This window comes from Enoplosus armatus, chromosome 13 (genome assembly GCF_043641665.1).
Source record: "Enoplosus armatus isolate fEnoArm2 chromosome 13, fEnoArm2.hap1, whole genome shotgun sequence".
NCBI classification, from domain to species: Eukaryota; Metazoa; Chordata; class Actinopteri; order Centrarchiformes; family Enoplosidae; genus Enoplosus; species Enoplosus armatus.
In genome coordinates, this window is record NC_092192.1 from 7,970,733 (window position 1) to 7,986,213 (window position 15,481).

Sequence of the window (15,481 nt, forward strand, 5' to 3'; positions counted from 1 at the left end):
CTCCTCATCCACCTGCGTTTTTTATCCGCACATATACAAATTATTAATTGTGCCACCTCTGCCGTCTGTCCTATGTCTCAGTCTGTCTCTCTTTGTCTCCCCTCCACCCCCAAGCCCTTTTGTCTGATAGGAGAATGAGGAAGAGGAGGAACTGGAAACCTTTGGGAGCGCCTTGGAACGTTTCTGTGAAGTCTCAATGAAAGCATTAGAAGAGCCTCTCTAGTATTTGACTCAATGGCCAAGAAAGGGCGTACGAAGGGCGAGAAGCCCGAAGCACTCATCTCTGCCCTACAGGCAGCCAATGAAGATCTCAGGTCCAAGCTGACTGACATTCAGATAGAGCTACACCAAGAAAAATGCAAGGTACTGTTCAACATCAAAATGCATAACTTTTACCTGAATATTTCAAATATTGTAGGCCACTTTCAATGTAAACTTAGTATATGGTCTTAAGTCACAGTTGCGTATTTATTTTTTAAAGTCAGTGTACGACATTTAAAATGGAATCTTTACAGCAACCTTGAGACACTATAAGTTGCACAGATCTAACCAGAGTCGTAGAGGTGGAAGTTCATGTTATGACATAATACCGTATACCGTATCATGCATGTATGGCATATGTTCAGTTAATGGTAAAGAACTGCATGTGCTACAGCATATTCACAGTAAATTATTTGCCTTTGCTTTTGCAATGTACTTGTTAATATTCATCTTTATGCCGTTTACACTAAGCCCATAAGGTTAAATATTGATGTATGGCTCCTACATAACAGCATGTGTTACTTTACTACCCGTTACTGTGTGTCACATGTACAAAACAGGTAACATGTCAGTGAGCTCACAACAAGACCTTTACATTTATATTTGAGATCATCATGATTTTGTGATTTGATTTATAAGACGAGAGCATACCTTCCTTCCCCAGGGGAAATAATTTGAAATGAATTACAGGGTCAGGAATTTCAATTCATATAAATGGAAACAACTGAGCTCTGAAGTCCTGTCTTTCCTGTCCAGCATTTCATCCCCTTGTGGCCCAATGCCCTCGCAGGCTTGACGTGATGATAGGTGAACATATTACCGTAGATATAGTCTGACTCACCAGATATAGGCTGCTGGGATAAATCCTGTTTTTTGTGTTAAAAGAATCATTTAATCTGTGTTGTATTTGCAGTTAATGTCATAAAAAGGCATTACAATTTGAAATCAATCAAAAATAGGGCAGTAAAGGGCAGTGCTCTTTGTAGTAAAGATACAGCATTATTTATCTTGAAGTATCAGATCTCTGTCAAGAAAGCAAAGCATGATTATAGGGTTTATGCATTAGTAATGGAGCAATTAACACAGCCTATCTAAGGTGTTTTTGCTATACCACCATTTTTATGGAATAGACGATAACCAATTTAATATACCGGTAATTAGATGTTTGCTAGATTCATATAATTGCAGGATTTTGTCCCCACCATATCTTAAACCATTGCTACACCCTTGAATTTGTGTGAAAATTGGTTAGCAAAAACACAAGATCATTAAGAACCTAAACCAGAGAGTCAAATGTTCAAAAACAAAGACTGACTCCTACTTTGGAGTACAGTAGTAGGTATGCCAATGGTGTAAATTAACCAAATTCCTCTCTCCTCTTCCTCTGTTGTTCCCCTCAAAGGTGAGCAAACTGGAGCGCGACAAGCAGCAGGAGGTGAAGCGGGTGCGAGAGCAGGAGCAGCACCGTCACACTGCCATGTTAACAGAGCAGCGGGCCAAGTGGCACGAGGAAAAGCAAAAGGAGCTCCAGGCTCTCAGGGAAAACCTGACTCGGCAGCATGAGCAGGAGCTGGCCCGCCATGCCAAAATCAAAGACCAGGAGAACCAGAGGCTCAAAGCCGCACTGAGCGCTATGCGCGATGGCAGCGGAGAGAAGGTGAGGTTAAGATAGGGGAGTGAAGCCAGTATTTCATGTTACCTTCACTTCTGAGGGAAAGCTCTTGATTAGGGGGCGGCACTAGAAATAAATACTCATTACTCACCTCTCTCCAAAACTCCAGATAAATGTTCTGTGGAAATTCTGCCAAGCTAACACCCTACCTCTTTCCCCCTCCTCCCTCCTCTTCAGGTGCGCACGGCACTGACCATGGAAGCCAAGGAGGACGCACGTCGCTTCTTTGACCAGGAGAGAGTGAAGCTCCTGCAGGAGATAGCGGAGCTGAAATCTTGTAAGAAGCAGACCGACGAGGCTCTCAGCAACATGATCCAGGCCGACAAGATGAAGGCTGGCGACCTGCGGGTGGAGCACCAGCACCACCAGGAGCAGATCTCCAAGATCAAGTGGGACTGTGAGAAGGACATCCGCAGACTGGTACGCACAGTCACTGCTGCTAACAGATATGAATATGATTTGTGGTGATATGGTGATGATTTAATATGACATATGGTGTTCCAAAATATTAGTAAGGCCCACTGCTAATGTTACACTGGATGTCTATGCAGCTCCGTCTCTGTTGCATGTGAACAGTGTGAAAGAGTTTTTGTAGAGCTACAGGGAGACCTTTTCAGTTTCAACACACTGAATGGCAATGGTGACTTTTTTTGGCTTTTGAGGTATCATTTTAAAGCTTGGTTTACAAGGCTGTAACAGGTTTCAGTAAAAGTAAACATGACAGCAAATATTTGTGCAAAAGTAGAGATCTGCTGCAGAGAGCCTAACCAGGTGGGTGCAGCTACATGTGTGGAAATGAGAGCTACAACTAGTACATTTTGGTCGTGAATTAGTCTAGCAAATATTTTTAATCTTTTAGTCCCTCATAAATTACCTAAAGAGTCGCTTGATTTTAAACATAATAACTGTCCTTGTCTTTTTTAACAGTTTGAATGATAAAAGTTAGCTACAGCAGAGTGGAAAAAAAGCAAGTAATGTCCTTTCAGCATTTTCTTAAATGCACTATTATTTCCTTCTCCTTCACTGTAGGTGGATGAAATCAAATCTAAAGATCGCACCATATTTGCTCTGGAGAAGGAACTGGAGTCAACGGCAGGTTTCTTACAGAAGCTGCAGCTTCAGAAGGACGCTCTGGATGAACAGCTGTTCCTTGTCAAGGAGGCTGAGTGCGGCCTGGGAAGCCCGAAGAGAGAGATTCCAGGCAGAGCTGGAGATGGAGCTGAGCACTGCGGTAGCCCAGTAAGTAGAGAGGAATAGCAAGGAGAAGTTTCATGCTCCCCTCATTCATATCAAACATTAATCAACCTCATTCATTTGAGAGAATCTGGGAGCCTTCCTTCCTCTTGAACCCCATGTTTTCCTCTTTGCTTTAGCCCTTGAATAGCACTTTGTAGCTAAAGGTCCTATGTGCCAGGTCTGGTTTCAAGAGGTTTCTTTTTATAGACAAGGGTCCCACAACACTCAGCCAGCTCCAAACTTATGAAAGTATATTGACAACAAAAGATTTGGGAGAGCACAAAATAAATGCAAACACTACTCTACTTGTCTGCTAGTCAACATTTGAGAGTGCACAAGCATGGATTTGTAAGAGGGACGACAGAAACGTGTCCATAACAGATGATTTGAGCCTACAAGAGGTATTGTGTAACTACACTTGAGCCAGCATTGGGGATTCTTGCGCTCATATAGACCAAAGCCGCTTGTGCTTTAGTGCAAACTCAAACTGAGAGCAGAGTGTCACCGGTTCACCAAGAAGGGAAGGGACATCCTTCTTCTTTCAAAATAAAAGCTAGGACAGTGGCATTTTAAACCGCCATGTGGAAACAAAGAGCAGTATTTGGTGTCTGCATTATCTTAAAAATCAATATGTGTTGACACTAAAATGACGAAAATCACATTCAATTTGTCTGCAAATGATCTTGTTTTTAAGCCATTATTTCAATTAATTTAAAAGTAGTTATTAGCTATGTATCATGGCCGTGTTAGACTTCTATTTCTACTGTACTGTAAATCAGTTTTCTTATTTCTTCTTTTTCCTGTTTTTATGAATACTTTTAAAAGAGAATATGATTAGAACATTATAAGGAAAACACTCATATGAATGAGGCTCATTGTCACTTCTGAGTGGACTGCTACCCTCACAGATCAAATGAGCCTGGGGGGGGGGGGTTACGGTCCTGATCCGACTCCATGTAGGATTCAAAGAGCTAATAGTTCAAACAAAATAATAATAATGATAATTATAATAATAATAATACAATTATTATGGGCTGTAGCGCTCAGAATTTGTTTCGTGCTCTCTCAAACCTTTTGTCGTCAACATACTTCCAGGAGCATGAGAGACGTGAGGCAGAGTTTAGTCATGATTTGAAGTCCCATGATCAGCTCAAAGTAACGAAACATATCAATTGTCATGGTTTAAGTGTGTCAATTCATGAGTTTTTTTTTTTTGTTTGTTTGTTTCAGGACCTGAGGAGAAATCAGAGGCGCATTGCTGAACTCAACTCAACTATACGCAAATTAGAGGACCGCAACTCACTGCTGGTCGATGAGAGGAATGAACTGGTACGACCAAATGATTTAGTTAGAAATGATGGATCTCCCACTCTCTCAGCTTTTTGTCTCTCGCTGTCGACCTTCCTCATGTCAGTCACAATTAAATAAACCCTTGTGTCCCTTTCTCTGCACCAGCTGAAGCGAGTTCGAGAGTCGGAGAAGCAGTGTAAGCCCCTGCTGGACAGGAACAAGCTGCTGAGTAAGAGGAATGACGATTTGACTCTGACTATCCAGAAACTGGAGGATAAACTCAAGAGCCTGGTCAAGGAGAACCTTGAGATGGTCAGCGCAAAATCTCATTTGCATACATTTTGTACTTTTTTGGCAAAAGGGACATGTGGCTGATCTTAAACGACTTTTGTGTGTGTGTGTGTCTGTGTGTGTGTGTGTGTGTGTGTGTGTGTGTGTGTGTGTTGTCTGTCTGCAGAAGGAGAAGATCGGCTCCCATCCTCCACTGAAGAAGCTGAAGTCTCTGAATGACCTTGACCAAGCCCATGACGACCAGGAAATAGCCTTTCTCAAGCTTCAAGTCCTGGAACAACAAAGCATGATTGACGAACTGACAAGAGTATGTTTATTTTGTCTACTTACTGAGCATGTTTTTCTTTGAGGTATCTTTTATTTTTGTCAATAATTTGCAGAGTAAGGTCATGGTGTGAGACACAAATGTCACCTCTTTTGAGTATAAATCACCACCACTGTTGTTGGATATTAGGATATTATAATATCAGATTGACTGCTGATGATGATTTTGTCTTTTTTGAAAATAGAAGAAAGAAAAAAGGATATGTTTATCTTACAGTGTTGTGTTATCTTTTTTTCTCTCCACTTGTCTGCCTTTTCAGGACCGAGAAAAACTACTAAGAAAGAAAAGGCATAAAAGAAGTTCAAGGCCAATAAAGGTAGAAATTATTGAATGTTATTCTAGTTATTTATCTGTAAGTGTACCTAGTTTGGTTACTGTTTTTACTGTAAAAACTGTAAACACATTTTGTAAAAGTTTACTCTTTGAACACACAGAATGAAATCTCAAAATCTAGACCATTTGTATTCTTAATTATTAATTAATTATTCTTAATTTCAAGGCTTTGATTGTAGTAAAACGAGCCAGTGAGTCTTGTAGAAGCGGAACCTGTAGAGAGTTGGAGTAAATGACACTGACAGAGGCTGAATACAACGATGTAAAACAAAAGGAAAAAGCCTTTGGGGACACCCAAGTGTGAGGACAGGAAGTTGTCACTTAACATGTTAATGAGGCATATTGTTTTCTTCTCTGCAGAGGCACATCGTAGTGGACACCTTCTTTGGGTACGATGAAGAGTCTATGGACTCGGAGACGTCCTCGGTGGCTTCGTTCCGGATGGACAGAACTCCTGCTACTCCTGATGAAGACCTGGATGAGGTGAGAACTTGGCTCATATTCGTCGAGGTCACTGAGAAAGTTTAGGAGTATCTCATTGACTACATTTACAATTATGTCAATATCCTGAGTTGATTCTGTTTTAGACCATTTCTGTTTTAAGTCCTTGACTTCCAGCGTCTCTGTAGAATCCATTCAGTTCAACTGAATAGGGATATACTGTAAGCCCAATTCAACCACAGACTTTGACCTCTGACCTGTGTGTGTCAAACAAGGGTATATCCAACGAGGAGTCAGAGCTGCGCTTCCGTCAGCTGACCAGGGAGTATCAGGCCTTACAGCGAGCCTATGCCCTGCTGCAGGAACAGAAAGGGGGCATTCTGGACGCTGAGATGGAAGCAAAGGTACAAACACATGGAGAAAATGACTTCTATCCAATCTTGTGTTTTGTCCTAATAAACACACAATTGTGAAATGGATTTGAATTAAATCCAATAATAAAAGTAACATATGTAACCACTACTTGTATTTAATGAAGTTGCTAAAGGCTTTCAAACTGTATAGTTATGTGTCATGAGGCTGTGGTGATTGAATTACACAGAGCTGATTATTTCTGGACATCTATCCTAACACATGTTTTTGATAACAGCTTCGTCATTTATTCTGTTATATAAGACCAGTCATTTCAGGACCGTGTTGGTTCTAACCATGTAGTTTACAGTGGATTTTTATATAAAAAACCCTCCCATGGGTCAGTACCCCCTTGTGATGATCTGACATTTGGGACTCCACCTGTACAGGAAAAGAACATGTGCAAAGCCACATTCATGTCAAGCAAGTTGAGGTTCTTCAGTTTTCCTGTAAGAAAATGAAAGTGCCCGTCACTGACAATCTACTACGACTGATAGGAACGGGAGATTCAATTCAGTACTAGGGATATTTGCAGCCCAAACTAAAATTAACAAAATAGTTGAGAAAAGAGCTGCCAGTGCACTTTGGGAGTGAGGAGGAGACATGAAAGAGCCACGGCACGGCCCGAACACAATGCAGCCGCATCCAGCGGACATCGCAGAACACATTTCAACCGCCTGTCTCAAGCGCATCAGACGTGCTGGAACTTAAATCAATAAATCTGTCTACAAAGCATCCTTTTAGGTTTCAAGTGTATTTTCTTCCAACATCTGCACATAAGCACATTGTGTACTGGGCTGTGAGTGCTGTCAAAACACTTTTGAGTGCACCGGAGTATTGTACTGAACAGATCCAGTGTGTCTAGTGGCTAATGAATGTCTGTGTCGCTCATGTTTCAGGCTCAGGAGCAGCTCCAATCAGATGTTCTCAGGTATAAAGCCAAAATAGAGGACTTGGAGAGGGAACTGACCCTGAAGGGACAGGTAGGACACACAAGCACAAGCATGAATGAAGACAGATAAATGTATGCATTGGGTGGTGGACAAAATATCAGGAACACCTGACGAAATAATGCAATGCAATGTATTCATCATACCGTGATTAGCAGCACAACCCTCAAAAAAATGAAGGATTTAATAACAATGTCAAATTTGCCCTGATGTGACCAGTAAAGTAATCATCAAGTAATTTATTGAAATGACACATAGCACATGGTTCGTCATTTATTCTGTTATATAAGACCAGTCATTTCAGGACCGTGTTGGTTCTAATCATGTAGTTTGTTTTGTTTTAATACAGTGATATTTCACCTTTACTGCTCAGTATAACATCGAGGACGTCACAGTGGATATTTATATAAAAAAACCCTCCCATGGGTCAGTACATTAGGTTGTCCTCTAGTGCAGTGGTTCTCAAGCTTTCAGAGTACTGAACCCCTTGTGATGCGCTGACATTTGGGACTCCACCTGTACAGGAAAAGAACATGTGCAAAGCCAAATTCAAGTCAAGCCAGTCGAGATTCTTCAGTTTTGAGTATAGTAGATAGCTTTGATATGATGCAACAACTGTCTCTGTTCTCTATCAGGACTCCAAATGGGTGGAGGAGAAGCAGCTCTTCTTACGAAGGAATCAGGAGCTATTGGATAAGGTTGGACTCAATGTTTTGTTTGTTTTGCAATATTCAAACTGCCACAGAGATGTAAGATGTTTGTGATTTTGTTGATGTCTTGATGTGCTGATAGTCATTGTTTCCTTCCTTTCTTCTATGTACAACATTTTTTTAAATTTACAAATAACTGCCTGAAAAACGGTTACAGATGGTACATGTGGTAATTGTTTAAAGCCTTACAGCCTTGAGATACTTTCCTACAGTTATGACTTTCCTAACTGCCACTACTATTTCCATAATATTGACATATTATAGCACATATTGTAGCTACAATCTAAATTTGAGCACAACCACCTCTTCCTGTCTCCTTGTTAATTCTGATTCTCTATTGTGTCCAGGTGGAAAAGGTGGAGTCAGACTCCAGCCGGCTGCAGCAGGAGCTGCAAGACTCCAAAGACCAGAATGAACTGTTAGAGTTTAGGATATTGGAGTTAGAGGTGGGTCACACCCAGTTTCCTATCTAGCCTCTATCAAATTAGCATGATAACATTTCCTGTCAGATCCTAAAGATGAGGCCAAATGTCTTTTTTGTGACCTCATGAATGTGTCCCGTGAGGCAAACCCAGCATTCTCAAAGCCAGATCCAAAAAGACGTTATACTAGCCAGATTACAGATCCAGCTTTGTGAGCCTAAATCATTTTGTTAGAGCTGTTCCAAAAAGCATTTTACTATTCTGAGAACACATCCTGAGATCAGTGTATTGGGACCCTATCTAGTTCCAAACCCTTTTTACACTTTCCAAACATCTTGCCAACATATTCATCCCAGAAATAACATTAAATATATTCATATTTTAACGCTGTTTAATATGCGGTCAAAATGTTTTTTCAGGGTATTGTTTTTGTCTATTAAGTAAAAACAAGATCTTATCTAAAATGAATAAAACCAAAATGGATATTTCATCACAAATCAAATCTCAAATCACTCTATAGTAGTGTGAGTTTGTCAGGAACTGTTTTCCAGCTTCAGTGATCTCATATCCTGATTATGTGTTTTTGTAAAGGTACAAACACTGAGCCGTGTTATAAAGTTGGAAGAAGTCAAATGCATCAAGGTTTAAAAAACGATATATTGTAGGATTCATTTTACAGTCTTACAAACCAACTCCTACTTCAAAAGAAGGACAGAATGATTATATTTTAAAAAGCTAAAGAGCAAAATCTGTGTGGAAATGTACCATGTTGTGGAATGACAGTGTGCTGACCCATGCACACGCCTTGTTTGGCATGTGAAACACTTCAGTGCTTCACATGCTAGACCCCTAATTATATGCAGGTTTCTCCGATGTTGAAATTGCCTCTCAAGTTAGCCATTCAGTCATGTGGACTGGAAGCCCACCAGTCTGTCTGCCAGGCTGATAACTAGCTGACAGTGGTCTTTGTGGTCTGGCTGTGCTGCACTGCAGATACTCACAGCAGCCTGTGAGGGCCCAAGTTGCCACCTAGTGAGCAGACTGGAGAACAGATCGCTTAGATTTGCTCAGTATACTGTGTTGAAATGAAGTTATTTAACCTTAATTATAAATAAAAGCTTTAACCATTGCTATCAGGCGTTTGTCTGATGCGTCTTCAGATGGCAGTAGCAATTTGTCTGAAATATGGGTAGTCAGCATTTTCATGGCTGAACAAAGCAAAGAGCGCCACCTACTGAAACTTCAACATCATCACTGTAAAAATAAAAAGTCACCTAAGTGGAAACATGGATTGATTTGGGTTTGGCAAGTTTGGCAAACCCAGAGCAGAAACACAACAGAGAGTTGATGCTTGATATTGAAGGTTACCTACCGCTTGAACCGCCTCTAGTTTGATGGCAGCACTAACGGCTGTTGACACAGAGCAGCAGTACAGCAGGAGCTAATGGGCAAAAAAGATAAAGATTAATTATTTATTATTATTATTGTAACCTATACGAACACAACCAATCAAGTGAAAATACTGTTTCATCCAGGTACAATACAGAGTCACGACTTTCAGTTACAGTTCATCCTTTGTATACTGAAATATATATTTCTCTTGTCGTAGGAGCGTGAGAGGAGGTCCCCTCCATTCAATCACCTGAGAATGCATCCCTTCTCTGAGGGAGTCAGTGCCCTGCAGATTTACTGTATGAAGGAGGGGGTCAAGGTATGCAACGAGAAGAGCTCTGCTTTATCACAGTAATGATGTTTAAAGTAGAGCAGCTTTCGCAATCTTTTCTGGCAAGAGATCCCACTGTTACAGATCCCATAATTCTTATGACTGCGGCTAACTGAGTTCTTTGCATGTACTTGCTTTTTTAAGAGCATGCGGTTGTAGTAAAAGTTTTAACAAGCAATATTTATATACTCTTACAACATTACCAGGGGAAGAAATATTGAATAAAAGTATAAATGAAAGGTAAATGCCATTTTATTTGTATACTCTTAATAGGTTTTTATTCTGTTTTCTTTACAGGACGTGTGCATACCAGATCTCATCAAACTTCTAGATATCCTGGGAGACAACGGGGTAATTCATATGAAATGTAACATATCAAAATGATGACGCTAAAACATTATTATTAATTATTAATTCAAGTTTCTTTTTCCCTTTTTCCCTTTTGTATAGAACTTAAGAAATGAAGAGCAAGTGGCCATTATTCAGGCTAGCACTGTTTTGTCACTAGCAGAAAAGGTACGTTTGGAAACTACATCATGGTTCCTCCGATAATAGAAAAGTATCAGCACACAGAATAGTTTGTCCTGTGCCGACTCATGTTTTGCTGCTTGTTGCCCTCTAGTGGATTCAACAGATTGAGGGGACGGAGGCAGCGCTGCACCAGAAGATGGTGGACCTGGAAATAGAGATGGTGAGTCACAACAATCCTGCACAGGAATGTATTTTTTTATTTATTTATTTTTTTTACATGAGCTGTAATCCAGTGTGATCTGATTGATGCTGCCGACAATACAATACATTCTTTTAATCTGTTCACAGCAATTATCTAGTAAAAGGACATAGAAAGTTGATTTTTTTTCAAATCTTCCACATTGATTTTTCTGAACTGAGCTGATGACATTAAGCTCTATAACTAATATATAATATAGTACTTTACTACTAGCACCCTAGTAGTAAAATGTAGAAGTACTAGTTTAAATTGATTATTATGTTACAATTGAGTTGCAAAAACTAAATAAATAAACGTTAGCTTTTTTCCCCCTAACCGCTGTCTCTGACCTGCTCATTCTGTGCAGGAGATGTTCTGTAAACAGAAAGGATATCTAGAAGAAGAGCTGGACTACAGAAAACAGGCACTGGACCAGGCCTACATGGTAAGTGTGTGTGTGTGTGTCTCATGTATACGTCACCTTGTGGGGCCAAAGTCTCTTCACACTCAATTCATCATCTGGGGACAAATTTTCGGATCCCCACAAGATTTATAATTTAATTTTCAGGTTAAGACTTGGTTTTAGGGTTGTGGTTAAAATCCTGACGTGGTTAGCTTAAAGGTTGGCATATAGTAGTTATGGTTAGGTCAGGGTTAAGCCTGCAGAGACATGACATCAAAAGTAATAACAGCCCTTTTTTCTCCTCCCGACAGCAAATCCAGGAGTTGGAAGCAACGTTATACAACGCCCTGCAGCAGGACAAGGTACTTCATGTCACAACATATTACAGCCTTATTGTCATGAAAACTATTGTGAATTTCACCTTGTAATGTGTTAGCCTTTAGCAGTGCAGGTTACATTTTTGTCATCTGAAATACTAGACAGGTGACGTTTATTAAATTCATTATAAATCAATTTGGAAATGCATCCCAAAAAAAGTGATTTGCTTTTGACACACATCCTCGTGATCATGCAAATCCCACTAATCTGGAACATCTGCGCTATCGACACGGAGTCTCCATGAAAGATTCACACGGTTTCTTATGACTGTGGAGACTTTGCAATTATGAACACAGTCTTATGATTTCTTAAAGCCTCTGCTGATACAAGAAGTGTTCACGGAAGAACAGTAACTCCAGAGATAATAATATGTGTTGAGAAGTTTTGGGGTTTTTTTTATCCATCATGGTGTGTCTGATGCCCGTCTTCTTCCTCCAGGTGATAAAGTACGGCGAGCCTCTGGATGACCTTCAGAAGGACGAGTTGCGGACGGCGGTGGAGAAGCTGAGGAGGCAGATGCTGAGGAAGAGTCGAGAGTATGACTGCCAGATCCTCCAAGAGAGGATGGAGCTGCTGCACCAGGCGCACCAGGTCCGTCTATGTCTGTACCGGTGATAGATATATGTGTGTGTGTGATAAAGGTGGAAATGGGTTGGTGTGTTTCGTGTGTATCTCTGCAAAGAAACCCATTCCTTACCGTTACCTCTCTGAATATTTGCAGAGAATTCGTGACCTTGAAGACAAGACAGAAATCCAGAGGAGGCAGATTAAAGACCTGGAGGAAAAGGTAGGCCATGTTTGATATCTTTCTGTAAAAAAAACAACAACATTACGTTATTTAAAGATCAGCATCTTGAACACAAGACTCACCAGGAAATGCTACCAAGTTCATTAGTTTAACGATCTTTGCTTACAGGCTGCCAAGATTAGCCTAAAGCCTGTGGAATCCATATTAAATGGGATTTCGAGTGTGTAGAGTGAATCGTGTGCACTATTTCTTTTCACATCATGTATAGGAAACCACTCTCATGAAAGCACAAAGTACAGATGCCACATTAAATGCTTACGTAGGTAATATTCCCAGTTGTAGTTCCAGTTTTCCCGTACAGTGAGCCTCTGTTTCTGTCTCTGCTGTTACTAACATATCGTGAGTGTTCCTCTAATTCTCTCACTTTCTTTTGTCCCCTCTTCATCTCTTTCTTTCCTTCTTTCTTTCCCCAGTTTTTGTTTCTGTTCTTGTTCTTTTCTCTTGCCTTTATCCTTTGGCCTTGAAGTCTTTGGCGCGTCCTGTAGCAGAGGTGAGTCCCTGAGGGCTTTGAGTAGAACGTTCAAACCACTGCCGTCTCTTTCTTCTGGACCTCGGTCAAATACTTTTCTGTTAAAGCAGAACCTGCACAGCAAGTGTTTTGGCTTTGTGCGTCCGCCAAAGTCAAGACTGGGAATACTCCCGGCTGCAGAGCCTGAATTGGCCTTGACAAGCACTGGTTTAAGATGCATTTCTATACCATTACTAAGACCTCCTGATGTGATAGAAAAAAGCAGGAAATGCATCATTATTATTTGAATGAATACTTTTAAAGTAATCTAATTTGATATTTATCATACCCGTCAAATAAAAGCAAATTTAAGTGAAAATGGTGTCCTAATTGAACTATAGATGCTCTGCAGAAAAACATATTTGACCCTGGTCTGCTCATTCTCCCTCCTACACATTTACTCGCTTCACCTTACCTTCACTTAGAAATATTCAACTGTTATTCCTTCTTTCTCTTTGCACTCTCAACATCTTTCCACTCAGGCATTTCTGTTCCTGAGTGCATGTTCGTGTGTTTTTCCATTTTCCATTTTGACTTTCTGAAAACTTTCCAGGTAACAGACCTCTCAGAAAGCAAACATCACCATCTCTCCCTCTCTTGTGTACTTTTGTTGTCACCTGTGGAGTTTTGACTCCTGTTTCTACATGTGTTTTTAAACACATGTGTGTTTGGGGGGGTTGTATCTCAGCAATTACCTTTAAACCTGCAATTATAGGTTTTTCAGCCTCTTAGCTGTAAAAACAACACATTTTTATCACTTAATAAAGTTGTTTTGTCAGCAAACAGATACGGCATATACGGAGCAACATTAGTATTCATTTGGAGTCAAGTTTTTGGCCACCTGAAGAATGTAAGTCCAATATTTAGAGAAAAATGCTCCACTACATTCACCAGCTAGTCGCTAACTTTGACTGCTGTTTGGTGCTGAGCAGGTAGTGTGCAGTGGGTTTTTAGAGCTTTTCCACTGAAAACAGCTGCCTGCTTTAGCTTTGAAACAATGCTGATGACAGCACCAAGATAGTGAACCAAAACAGTAAAGTTGTGGGCTGTAAAAAACAAACAAAACCAAAACATTGAGCTGAAAGGTGCTAAAAAGCTCACATGACAAAAAACAAATGAAATAAATGTTGATTTCTAAATGTTATAAAATGTGCAGTGTATGTTACATTTGCTTTGACACACAGTACTCTTGGCTCTTCTAATTCTTTGTGACTCCTCTCTCTCTCTGTCCCGCAGGTGGTGCGTCAGCTTGGAGATCTTGTTTGTGACTGCAGTGTTATTTATTTTCTGGACAAGCGTGGAACAATGTGCGTAGCAGTGGCTGCTAGTGTCATAACATCAGTGACTGCTGTCAGTGTAGGTGGATTTGTCGTGTGTTGGCCATGGACGTTCACACTTCAGATTTTTATTCTTTTGTGTTTTTAATGGGGGATGGGGTTCTCAGGATGCAGCCCAGGATGACGTTTGTTTTTTTAGAGCGGTGTTGGACATTAAACGTCTCTGCAAACAGCTGTAACAGACTGCAAGAAGGACACACAATTTAAAAGACACTTTACAGTATATGCAGACACAGACACACATATACCTGCATACATACAGTTTTACGGACATGCATGCATGCAGCACAAACACACACGTACACACACACGCTTTGACAAATCCAAACCAAAGCCTGGGAAATGTTCTCTCTGCCATGCAGGGTAATAATATGTCATTCACCACCATTCAGCCACAGTGGGAATATAAACGGACAGAAAAACTCATAGACAACGAGGCAAACAAACCCGCCAGACCACAACTTGTCTTCTCTACTTTCCTTTCCAAAACCTGAAAGGACGTTCTTCACGAATGCAACTTCTCGGTGAACAGAAGCGAGCCAACTCAGGGCCCATGAGTGCAGAGGCCGTTTCAGGTCAAATTATAACAAGGAACGCCGCTCGGGACACGGTGTGTGTCGCCGCCTGGCCTGCCCTCGCTGTTCCCAGAATGGTGCTTACACAAACTGCTTGGACTCTCCAGAGGTTATACCTGGAAAAAAAAAAAAGGACAGAAATACACTGCAGAGGCTGGCGTGTACAGACACTAAAGGGGGATACGGGACACTCAGGTTGACACGTCTTCACTGGACACACATAACAGACTTGAGTGAAGAGAGAGCTAAAAAAGAGAAGGAAAAGGTTACGGGTGGGTAAAGACACTCTCTGATCCAGCTCCACTCAACCTGGATCTCCACAGAAAAAGCTACAGATTGTTAAACCGCTTCTTAATTTGTCTTAAAAACCAGCAGACTGTAAGAGCTTTACTCTCTGGTTATCTTTTTTTCCCCCTTTTCCTTTCTTTTTTACAGCTCTTAGCTCTCAGATACCGTGTCCCAAGATTTCCACTGAGAAACAACGTCCCCATTCTGTACTGTAATATATACATTTGTTGATATGTACATGTGTCTGAATTATTTCTTGTAGTCTCCCCTTTTATTTTATGTGAATAGTTGCACTTTTCTTTTGCTCTCTGAAGCAGCTTGAACAGTTGATGTACTTGGCAGTTTATAAATGGCTCAAAAGGGTATAAACTGCTCTGTTTTATTGTGGTGACGGCTGCAAAGATGAACTT

At 40.6% G+C, this 15,481-nt stretch overlaps 1 protein-coding gene across 2 annotated transcripts; it reads left to right on the top strand.

Annotated features, from left to right (window-relative positions):
- Positions 1-234: 234 nt before the first annotated feature.
- jakmip2 (janus kinase and microtubule interacting protein 2) lies at positions 235-12,827 on the top strand. 2 transcript variants are annotated; one of them, XM_070916766.1, is made up of 22 exons: positions 235-363; positions 1,664-1,918; positions 2,111-2,353; positions 2,963-3,172; positions 4,400-4,498; positions 4,625-4,771; positions 4,917-5,057; positions 5,335-5,391; positions 5,769-5,891; positions 6,125-6,253; positions 7,160-7,243; positions 7,846-7,908; positions 8,268-8,366; positions 9,952-10,053; positions 10,363-10,416; positions 10,516-10,581; positions 10,688-10,756; positions 11,142-11,219; positions 11,489-11,539; positions 11,994-12,146; positions 12,277-12,342; positions 12,777-12,827. In XM_070916766.1, the coding sequence occupies exons 1-22, from the start codon at positions 235-237 to the stop codon at positions 12,825-12,827; spliced, it is 2,469 nt and encodes an 822-aa protein (XP_070772867.1). The 2 variants fall into 2 exon arrangements, with proteins under 2 accessions (XP_070772867.1, XP_070772868.1); XM_070916767.1 differs by lacking the exon at positions 7,846-7,908.
- Positions 12,828-15,481: the final 2,654 nt, after the last annotated feature.

What these genes read in the sequence shown, in the direction of transcription:
- jakmip2 (XM_070916766.1), top strand. Translation starts at nt 235, where the DNA reads ATGGCCAAGAAAGGGCGTACGAAGGGCGAGAAGCCCGAAGCACTCATC. An exon ending in TCAAGGAGAACCTTGAGATG is followed by an intron (nt 4,772 to 4,916) that starts GTCAGCGCAAAA and finishes GTCTGTCTGCAG; the next exon opens with AAGGAGAAGATCGGCTCCCA. An exon ending in ACGCTGAGATGGAAGCAAAG is followed by an intron (nt 6,254 to 7,159) that starts GTACAAACACAT and finishes CTCATGTTTCAG; the next exon opens with GCTCAGGAGCAGCTCCAATC.